Genomic DNA, 11,022 nt, shown 5'->3' with positions numbered 1-11,022 from the left:
GAAAACAACTTGTGTTAGGAGTGACTTTGACTCACAACTCACACCTGCCCTTGCAGACGGTTGCCTCATGGTGTTGGCCAAAGGTTCCTGTCCTGCACAGGCATTTTTGTTGTTGATGGTTTTATTTTTTCAAGTCCTCTACTTCAGTTAAGAGAGTTATGTTGGGAGGGTAAATTGATTACTATAATTGTTCATTAATGCACTCTTATTTAATGTACTTTTAGAGGTTATATTCTTCAGAATGATGATAAATTATGGTAGCTTCAATTAATGTCACTGCAGCTAAAGGGATGTCAGCATTTCTATTAATACAGTGCAATTTTCTGGGGTTTTATAATGAAGCTATAAAAATTTGCTGAAACTTAAGATACAAGGTTCTAGTGTATTTTATGCACACAATATTCCCTTGAATCTGATCTAATCAATAGATATATTGAATCTAATGAGATAAAAATGAAGTGGAGAGGATCTACTGAAGATTCAGATCCCAGCTTGTAGAAATGGAAGTATAGTGAGGGGAATGCACTGCTTTGTCTTTAGATTAAACAGAAAGAGAAGGACACAGAAAGGGGATGCAGAGACAGTCAGGGGGACCTTCAGTGATGCTGGTGATGGGCTTTGTGCTTGGAGGCCATCTTGCACCCAGGCCTCCTGTATTTATCATGCTTGCCTGCTGCCCTCTGCCCCAGTCTGTCCCTCTCGCTTTCTGTACCTAGTGCCTCTTGATGTAGAGCAGTCTTGAATTTCTTAAGATATGTTACAGTGCTTAGCACAACAGAGCTGTAATTCTTGGAGGAGCTCGGAAGGAGCTTATACACGAAGGCAGCTGAGCTTGAAATAAAAATATGCAATCTAATGTTAAAATCAGATCCCAAAGTAAGGACTTGAGGTTAGAAAATGCTGTCCCACCTTTAAAAATGGTGCTAAGGTGGATTTTGAATGTTTTAGTATCAGATAATTAGTTGAACAACAAAGCTAACTCTAGAGCACTTAGATTACAGCAAAAGAAAGGAAAAGGAACAAGCTAATGACGTCTGCCCAGTGTGCTAAAGCCTTTCAAAGATACTGCCAAAGGAGTTGTGGATAAAACTGACCCAAGCTTTTAGAAAAACTTGGTCATTTTCCCCAGAAGAGGAACATACAGAGAGAGAATGTTTATTTAATATGTCTTTTTGTGTATTTTTCTCCTCAGATAAGAGATAATGAAAATAGTTAATACTAACTGATTAGTGCAGTAGGTCAGCACCAAAGCACCAAGGAGCTGTTATTTGAATTCAGATGCAAGTTCTGCAGGAAAAAAATGTCTGCTGAGTAACAGCCTGTGCTATCGGTTAACTGAGAGTGACAACATGATGGGCTATGCAGAAAGGGACAATAAAGATACTCTACTTACAAAGCAATCCATTTGGTATCTCATGCCTTTGTGAATATGGAATGGTTTTCTGAAATCATGACAAAACATTGATGAATGGGCACATGCATTATTATAGCAGTCAATCTCAAGGTAATCAGATACATGAAATTCCTAGTTATATCATAGTCCTATCAATTACGAGTGTATTCTAAAAATAGAAATGCTAAGAAGAAAGAAAAGACAAGGAGACAAGGTAAGATGAGCTCAGAGCCTCACAACGGCATTGTTTTCATGCACTAAGGAATAAAGTATTTATTTACTTTGGTCAAAGTTCAAGGGCTCCACGTCTTCTCAGCCCATTTCTCCACAGTTTCTTTTTCTGTATTCCCCTTGTCTTTCCTTTTTTTAATGTAGTCTAAGGGCTTCACGGACTTTTGCTTTCTTTTCCTAATTTATTCTGCATTATACAGAAAGGTAAACCGTGCCACACAATCCACATGACATTAATGGTCTGCAGCAACCAAGATGTTTGTTGGTTAGTGTAGGTTTTAGAAATATAACCCGTCTGAGACTTTGTGTTTGACTTTAAAATTGTGCTAGTCATTATTTTCTAATTCTACCAATTAGTGGAATATAAAATTAGAGGGACCTAAAGCATACACATGTACAGAATATTAAAGATTAGGGTGGGGTGTTTTTTCCCCTGATGGACTTGTGCCTAAAGACCCAGATATAAAAATTACAGCCCTTGCATTGAGAAGCCTACAGTCTAAGTAACTAGCTCAGAAAACTCAGGCTTTGATCAGCAGCCAAGTGAGGACAGCTCTGGAGAGAAGCATGTTTGAAACACACCAGGAAAAAATTCATCCTGCTTCCCTGAGGTAGTGTTCAGTCTCGTTATTCTATTACCCTTCTGCTGGTGCTCTGCAGTTCAAAGAAGATAATGATGCTACTTCTGTCTAAAACAGAAAAAAAAAGAAGACGACAAAGGAGAAAAAAGGAAATGCTATCAGGTTAAACTGAAATGTGTTTCTTTTTGAGAAATAATTCGTAAGCACTTTCAGAGCAAGATTATAAGAATCAGGACCTTGGGCTTTCACATGGAGGTTTGAAATGGGATACACCAGCTCTGCTCCCGCTTATCAGCTTGACTGCAGCTTTTAGCGATCAAAGTTATTGCTACCTGATAGCGGTGCTGGGCAACCTCCTTGAAATGGTTGATCCCCTCAGTGCAGCCTACAAAAGAAAGGCCTTTCTTCCACTTAGCATTTCCTTGCATTAGGCAAGGCAACATGGCACTTTGGGATCCCCGGGGCCTGCACCACTGCTGGGTACCCAGCAGTGAGAAATGATGATTTTCCTCTGTGCTGACTTGAGCGGGCACCGGGTTATACGGGTCGGTACGTCTCTTGTTCTCTTCATGGAAGACCTGTATGAAAAGCAGCCAGGTTACATCTGGATTCTGGGCTTCCAGTATTTGGGTGGTTTTTCCATCGTTGAGCATTGAGACTAGAGGTTCAGGATGCAGAGGGAATGCACGGGATGGGGCTGAGAAGCCGTCTGTTCCATCAAGAGCAGCAAGGCAGAAGGCAAGGAACAAGTGGTGCTCCTTTAACCACAAACGTTATGTTCGTGGTACAAGTTTATCGGTATAACATAAACAAACAGGCATAAACACAGGCCATAGCTTTCCAACAAAACCAGCCTCCTGCTCAGCACTGCCTTACAGTTAGGCACTGATAGATATGGATATCAGTGGTTCTGTAGTGTTTGTCATCCATGACCTGCAATTCTCAACAGGTTCATAACTTCAGTCTTTACAACACTTTGGACACTTTATTATTGTTATCTCTTTACAGGTGAGAACCATTAATGACTTCATGCAGTGTTTTAGATTAAGCAGATCAAGGATGAATTAACTAATTTTCATCCAATCACCCAGGAAATCTGTTGAATGATCAGAACTAGGCATCTTCATCTTTGGGGCTTCTTTGAAGTCCAAAAATATATTGCACTATCTGTAAGGCCTGGGATGCAGAACAGTAAGTCCCAGTCCCTGTTACACACGTACTGCACAGATCAAAGGTTGAGGAAAATATGTTGAGTACAGTTAGAATGATGATAATAATAATGTACAGGTAGCTTGTTTTGTTTCTTTGAGGTATTTCTTTTTTTCCTTGAGGGAAATAGTAAAGTATGGGTAAATATCAGGGTCAGTTTAGGCTGAAATAGATGTAATCATTGTTTATTATTGTTATTTGTAGTGCCTAGTAAACTCATGAGCTGTATACTGGTAAGAAAAAAGACTTTTGAAGACAAACCTTCCTCATTTCATTGCTACCAATTTCTCTTCACCTGGAGATACAAAACGACGGTGTTGCCAAGCCTGGGCTCCCTCCTTTCTTCTAGCTAATAAATTCTGCGCCGCCTTTTCTGCAGCCTGCTGGCTGGTATCTGGTTTTGTTGTTAGGGAGGTAAGGTACTCGATGTTGGGAATGCATCTAACCTTCCAAACATTTTGGGTGGGACGGCTGAGGCCTGGCACGTAACACTGAGGAATTACTCAGCTACCGTATCTCTCTGATATTGCTGCAACTTCAGACTAATGCTTACCAAGATAAATAAGGGCCACGTGTTCAGCAACCTTACAGCACAGGTGAGTAAAGATTACTTGCCTGAGCAAATATGAGTATGTTCATTCCCAGATTGCAAATGTGGCAATAAATTAATTAGCGTGACCTAAATATTTTACTAACGTATATGTCTGTTCATACATAAAAAAATGACTACAGACACCCAGCGTCCAGCGCAGCACTTTTTTACTGATCCATACTGTTCCTGTGCTGCCTGGCTGAAAATCCCGGGTGGTTTTCAGCTGGACAGCAAAGGAACACTGTGGATCCCGGGTGGTTTCCAGCTGGGCGGCAAAGGAGCAGGATGGATCCCGGGCGGTTTTCAGCTGTCAGGGGTCCCCCTGAGACAGGGCTGGGACGCCCGGCCCAACCAGGCGAGTTTCGGGAGAGCTACTTCCTGCCGTTAAGTGTGCAAGCGCCCTAAATGCCCCTCATATTTTGTCTTACTCCCTCGCCGTGCGACTTCGGTGCTAATGGGGAGCGACGGGGCGAGCGAGCCGCGGAGCGCGTCGGTGCCCGCCCTGCCCTGCCCTGCCCTGCCCTGCCCGCCCTGCGCTTCGCGTCCGAAGCGCTGCGCGACCGCGCTTGTTTGTGGGGGGAAAGGAGAAGAACGGTGAGGCGGGGGCGCACAGGTGAGGCGGGAAGGCCCCGAGGGAGGAGCGGAGGGCGCTGGCTGCGCCGGAGCAGCGCCGCCGGCCTCACCGCCAGTCCCGCCACGTTCTCGGGCGGGGCCCTGAGGGGCGCGGGGCCGGGTAACGGCACCGCCCGCGAGCGCGGGGAGGGGGCGGGGCCGGACCTCGTCCCGCCCCTCTCCGCTCCGCCCCGTCCCGGCCGGAGCCCGCGGCGGGCGCAGCCCCGCCCCGCCCGCCCCCTCAGAGAAGGGGCCGCGCGGCCGGGGCGGCTCTCACGCACCCGCGGCGCTGGCCTGGCTAACAAAGGGGCGCGGGGCCCAGGGAGGAGCTGCTGCGGGGCCGAGCCGGGAGGGGCGGAGGAGGAGCGGCGGCAGCAGCAGCAGCAGCAGCTCGCACAGAAAGTTGTGGGTCCGCCAGCGCAGCGCCGCAGGAGCGCCGGGGGACGGGGCGTGGGGAGGAGCCGGGGCGGGCCGTGCCGTGCCGTGGGGAAGTGGGTCCGCCTCCCGCCGCCGTGTCCGAGGGGTGAGTGGCGGCGGGTTGCTGTCGGCGGGTGCCCCGACACTTCTGGGAGCGGGGCTGCCCCGCGGGGGGACGGCGGGCACCGCGGATACGGTAGGAGCGTGAGGGGGAAAGTTTGTTCCTCAACTCCGAGCCGGTAAGGGGAGGGGGGCGGGGGCGTAGTACCCGCGGCTGGGCGCACCGGCGGGCGGGGCCGGGGTGCCGGTGCGGGGCGGCAGGGGAGAGGGCAGGACGGGGCGGCCGCGGGGAGCCGGGGCGCGGGGCGGCGGTGCCGCTGCGGCCGCGCACCTCGCAGGGAGGAGGTGCCGGCACGCCCGGCCGCCCGCCGGGTCAAAATCCCCGCCGGGGGAGCGGGGGCGGCGGCTCTGCCGGGGCAGTCGGGCGGGGAGCTGCCCCGGGGCCGTGTGCGGGGCCCGTCCCGCGGGGCTCGGCTCCCCCCGCCCGGGAGAGGGGCTTCGTGGCTTCTCCCACAAGCGGCTCTCCCACACGCCCGCGGGCCGGCCGGAGGAGCATGCCTGCCCCTAGCCACCTCCCAGCTGGCACATCCCCCAGCCCGGCAGGAGCGGGGCTCCCGTGCTTTGCGAGCCCCCTCCAGCGGGGATGTCCCGTTTGGTGCCAGCCGCGTGATGGCGGTGACGGTGTCTCTGTAGGGGCTGTGTCCTGCCCCTCTGGGGTGCAGGGATGGGCATGGGGCGCCCTGTCACCCCCGCGTGGCTGAAGCTTCGCTTTCTTGGCTAGGGATTAAACTGGCCAGCAGCACCCCTCTGTGCCACCTCACTTCTTAAATCCCGTAAGGCGTCCCTGGGCAGGGGCGCGGCGAGCCAGCCGTGGGCACGGCCGGCAGGCCTGGCTCCCGGCCCGCACCTCCCGCGGGGAGTCACGCCTGGCACAGCCCGGGGGGTTACGGTGCCTCTCTGCTCCTGGTCCTGCGCTGTAGGTGCTGGTGCTGAGCCGGGGCCCTCCATGGGAACCCTCTCCCGACGGATTTAGGCTGCGCCCGTGGCGTTCCCCAGGCCGCCAGCATGGCCCGCGTCTCCGACCAGGAGGAAGGACCTGGCGGGGGACACAGCGAGTTCAGCGACATCATTAAGTCTAGATCAGGTAAGCTGCCGAGAGCAACGGCGTTTTCCTGTTTTCTCCTCTATGCGTAGCTTCTGACATCAGCTTGCATTTTTAAACAGCACGTTTTTCCAACTTTTTTTTTTGGCCGCATATTGGTAGTACAGCGAGCAATGGAGACTGTTCGTGCAGCTGTCCTACAATTAAGTAATAATTGTAGATCTCTGTTTTTTGGGGTTTTTGTTTGTTTGTTTGTTTGTTTGTTTTTTTGACAGTGTTAGTCAAGTCTGTTTGTTTGGGATCCACCTCCTGCATTATAATTACCTCTGCTTTTGTAAATAACCATGTGTTTAAAGTGCTCTTATGCAACCTAGTGTTGGCAGCTTTTGTGTTTATTCTCAACGCTGAAAATGGCAACTGCGGCCGCGATACCGTACCTCCTAAAAGTGCATCACGGTAGTACTCGTGCAGTAAACTAATGTGCTTCCTCCTTAATGTAAAACAGTTGTCTAAGGGTACTCGCTCAGGCATTTCCTCTAGCAAATCATTCATGTAACAGATCTGAAGGTTATTGGAAAAACATGGGGTTTGTTTTGGTTGTTGGATGTTTGAGTCTTCTGAGGCTCTGATGGATGCTAGGGTGGGTGAAGAGGTACCCTCATTTTAGCAGGGGGAGAGCGGAGGCTTTGGAGGGGCAGAAGTGTGTTGTTTATACCTTCATAGAAATTTATGCTGCATCCAGAGACTGGATGCTCACTTCTTTAGCCTCAAAGGCTGTCTTTTCTCTCTTAAATGCAAACCACTCCTGTTGTCAAAAGATTTTTCTTTGATATCTGAAACCTAACTGTGTTTTTCACGTGTTCCGTACATTAAAAACTCTAGCTTTTTGGTTCGTGGGGGTTTAATATGTCAGATTATGTGGGATGTGGGTTTGAGTCTGGATCCCATTGGTTTTTGGGCAGTTTGTTTCTTGGACCTCTTCTTCGTGAGCAACAACGCCTTTGCTGGAGGCAGTCTTCCTCTTAACTTCTGGAAGTGCAGTTTATGAAACAGAAATGCTTGTGGTTTTCTATCTCAAATTCTGTAGTGCTGGTTTACATTTTCTGCTGTTATGTTGAAACCTCTGGATGTAACTTTACTTGATTGTAAGTGTACAGTCAGCACCTCTGAGGGCTTTGAGTTTGGGGATGGCTTGCAGACAGTTTATGTGCATATGTGTATGCAAGTAGTACAGTTTTATAGGATGTCTGAGAAAACACGGCTGTATTTGAGGTTTTCCTTGGATGAACAAATTGTACAGCAAGTTCTGTTGTTTTGGTTAGGACAGATGATTGTAAATCTCCTATTACAACTGCTTTAACTTTCTTCTTCTCTGTTAATGAGAAAATGATGTATATTCGAATACTCACAAGGCTAAATGACTTGTGCATTAAATTTAAGATCAGTCTTCACTTGCTGTTTTTAATAATTCATCTTTTCTAAATAATACACCAGTTAGGATCCGGATATGCGATTTCTTCAAGTTAATTACTGTACTACATAGCGTAGATCTGAACCATTCCCTACAAGTAAACCTGTGGGAGGCATTTCCTAATGAAAGGGCTGAAGTTTTCTGAAGTACAGATAGCAGCAAATTAAAGGCTAGTTGTCAGCACTGGGGGAAAAATATTGTAAGCTATGCTTCCATTTTTCCTAGATACCTGGAAAAGAGAATGAGAATGCTGATTTTGATACTTAGAAAGGAAAACTGAGTTGTTTTTTGCTGGGAAGATTTCTCCAGCATGGGATTTTCTCCACAGTATAAGTAACTGGAGTACAGTAGAAGTGTTACCTTATAACTTACTAATATTTGGGGTAGCTAGGGGTCTGTTTGGGTTTTGAGGCTACAGAGGGCAGAACCAACCAAGGTTTAGGATCTCCACTTTCCTTTCTTTTGTCATAGAAAATGGGCTGTTATTCTGTTTCTTGCTATTCTGTAAGTTCGTCAACTGTGACATGGGTAATCTCTAACACTTTGAGTAGAGAGAGCATGCAAATATACATTTAATATTTTCACCTTTAGTGAATAAAATACAAGGCCCACTTCTAGTGGGTGAAAATCTTTAAGTGATTTAATACATCATAGTATTTTTAAGTGCATATTATTCCTATGTATTTTTAAAATAAGAACACTGAAAACAGTTTGTTCTTGTAAATAAAAGCGAGAGATGTATAATGTCCCGGGTAAAGATCACTCTCTCTCTGTGCTCTCCTGGGCACCTGTCTGTCTTTTTCAACATGTATTTCTTCATCTTTTTGGAACAGAACGCCAAGCTGTCAGGTTATTTAAAAACATTCATCTTCTAAAAGTGGTGGTTAAGATATGGCTAAATCTGATACTTTGTTATAACTTGGAAAAAAATTGATCATTTGGAATGCAAGAACCTTTTGGAGGTCAGCCCTTAACAAAGAGTGGTACTGGTAAAAATGTTTCTAAATATTTGGATACAAATGTAAACTTTAGTCTTTAGCAGCCTGTCAAACTGAATATATTGTCTTCTTGTGGTCGTTGCTGGTTCAGTCATCTTGCTTTGGAAAAGTAGGAAGTAGCTAGAAAGCCATAGAGGTGGCACTGTTAATGCAGTGATTGGTTATTGAAAACTTGAGCTTTAGACTAAAGTTACTCTTACGAGACTGTAATAAGTCACATGAAGCTTTACTGCTGCTCAGGGCTGTGTGGTGCCCATCGATGCCTGTTTTTACGAGCGTAACTAGCTATGTAATGTTTTTTCTTCATGACTTGTAATGGGGAAGCTACCAGTGTACCATGTGAAGGATATAGGAGAGCCATCAAAATAAATTAGCGGCAGGTTGAGTTTTTATTTGTTGCTTGTGCAGAAAAAAAGTGTGTGTCGCAGGATTTCACAGATGGGAAAAGTAATTTTGCAAGTATGTAATTCATCCTTTGGGGAGTTCAAACTGAGAGGACAAAGGATAAAATGCTTTGAATGGAGATCCCTCTATGTTATTGGTTGTGTCGAAAATACTTTTTCGTTCATCAGTCAGCAAGAAAACTTTCTATGAACATGCTGTACGCTGTAGCTGTTGTAAGCGATAAGTGCTTGATCATCCAAAGCAAAAGAGTTGGGTTTTTCCAGTAATCTCACTTTTGTGAGTTATGATACTAAGGAAAAGAAAGTGAGACTTCCTTCTCTTGTTCAATTAGCATTTATTATTTTCTGTTTTTGATGTAGCTCTTCTTTAATTAGATAGTTTGTTAGTACTGATCTATGTGTAGATAGAAGTTATTTTCAAAGGCGCATCTTCTGCACTTAAAATAGAACATGATGGTGACCAAAGCTGCCTTTAAAATAACTGTGTTGGCTTTGGAAATTATAAAGAAGGCTGCCTTATGTTCCTGGAAGAACCAAGAATCTTTTTGCCTGCCTTCCTGCTGCACCAGCAGCAGATGTTGGTGGCTCTGGGTGTCTGATGTTTAAGGGGTAGGATACCTGTTCCTGGATGGTTACCTTGGGTTTATATATTTATAATTAGCATTTATTTAGCATGATTAGCCTGTGCTATGCCTGTGTGTCTGTATGGTTGCTTGCTATGGAAAAGCAATTTTCCCTCTTTTACTTCCCTATAGTATGAAGTAATGTATATGGAGCTGATTTATATCTTTGAAAGGCATTTAGTGCAGATAGGTGAACTTTTCTCTTTGCAATAGCTTTCAGGAAGGAATGCTGTGGGATGATTGCCTTACAGTGGTGAAAACAGCGCTGTCATCACCGGGCTTGAAGAACAGATGAGTCTTTGCTGTGATTAATTATGGAAAAAAGACAAACTCTCTTAAAATCTGTCATGGTAGCCTGGAATGGTAATATATAATTAAACAGTAAGACATGACAGGAAAAACATTTCTGGAAGATTACTCTATGCCTCTGGTGCATTTTAAGATATGAGTTCCTGTCTAAATTGAGGGGAACTTAATTCTCATCTACCTTTCATTTTTAATTACATTAAATATATTTGACTGAAAGACTACTTTGAGAATTTGTAACTTATTTTTGGAGTTCTTGGGCAAGGCTTATTCTGAGAACTGTTGCTGTTGTCTGTCTGTCTGTCCCCATGACACAACGCTTACTTGGCTGGCAGCCCCCTTGCTCCGGGATCTCCCTGCCCCGTGGCACCACATGTTGCCTTTGGAACCAGTTCCTTCGGTCGTGCCTCTCGCCACCAGAACGCTACGGGCCAAACGCACTGCTTCTAGTTTGTCATTTTCGCTCCATGGGTGTGAAACAGCCAGGAGTCGTTATAGTTGCAGGCAGACCCTTGGGATTCTGTCAAGTGGGTGTGGAATTGGTGTAGCTGGTTTTGCACTGTGTGAACTCCTCAGGGATGTTTGTGCAGAGTGTGTGCAGACAAGGTGTTAAAGGCAAGCGACAAATTTGCTGCTTCTTATTTCTAGCCAATGAAATGACTGTTTTTCAAAACTAAACCTTTAGGTTGCTGTAGCCTGGCTCCTTTCTGTCGTTTGTATCGCCTCCTTTTCTGGGGCTGTCTGATGGGGACAGATTGGATGCTGCAATGAAGACAGTTCTAGGGTATTGCCTAGCGTTTATGAAATGGCAGATATATAAGTACCAGGCTGGTTTCTTCTGATCTCTTGATTGGTAGGTGAAGAAATAACATATGCTGCTCTGTGTGTTTGAAGCACGACTTTGCCTTGGAATAGAAATTGAGGCTCCTCAGGAAGGAAAAAAAAAACTAAACCATAAAAGCAGCCCATTGATTTGCGCATGCTCTGCCAGGAAATGAAGACATAACCCTGGGCAAGAGCTGC

The 11,022-nt window shown here is 46.2% G+C and overlaps 1 protein-coding gene across 1 annotated transcript in view; it reads left to right on the top strand.

Moving 5' to 3' along the window:
• The first annotated feature begins 5,161 nt into the window (after positions 1-5,161).
• UTRN (utrophin) overlaps positions 5,162-11,022 on the top strand; it is a 428,940-nt gene continuing 423,079 nt past the window's right edge. The window contains 2 exon segments of the mRNA XM_068406453.1: positions 5,162-5,231; positions 6,076-6,239. Coding sequence (XP_068262554.1) covers positions 6,161-6,239 — 79 coding nt within the window. The 5' untranslated portion in view covers positions 5,162-5,231; positions 6,076-6,160.

The sequence above is a fragment of the Nyctibius grandis genome, chromosome 1, assembly GCF_013368605.1.
Source record: "Nyctibius grandis isolate bNycGra1 chromosome 1, bNycGra1.pri, whole genome shotgun sequence".
NCBI lineage: Eukaryota > Metazoa > Chordata > Aves > Nyctibiiformes > Nyctibiidae > Nyctibius > Nyctibius grandis.
Note: the sequence above shows the minus strand (reverse complement) of the source record. Positions and strands in the feature narration are given on the sequence as shown.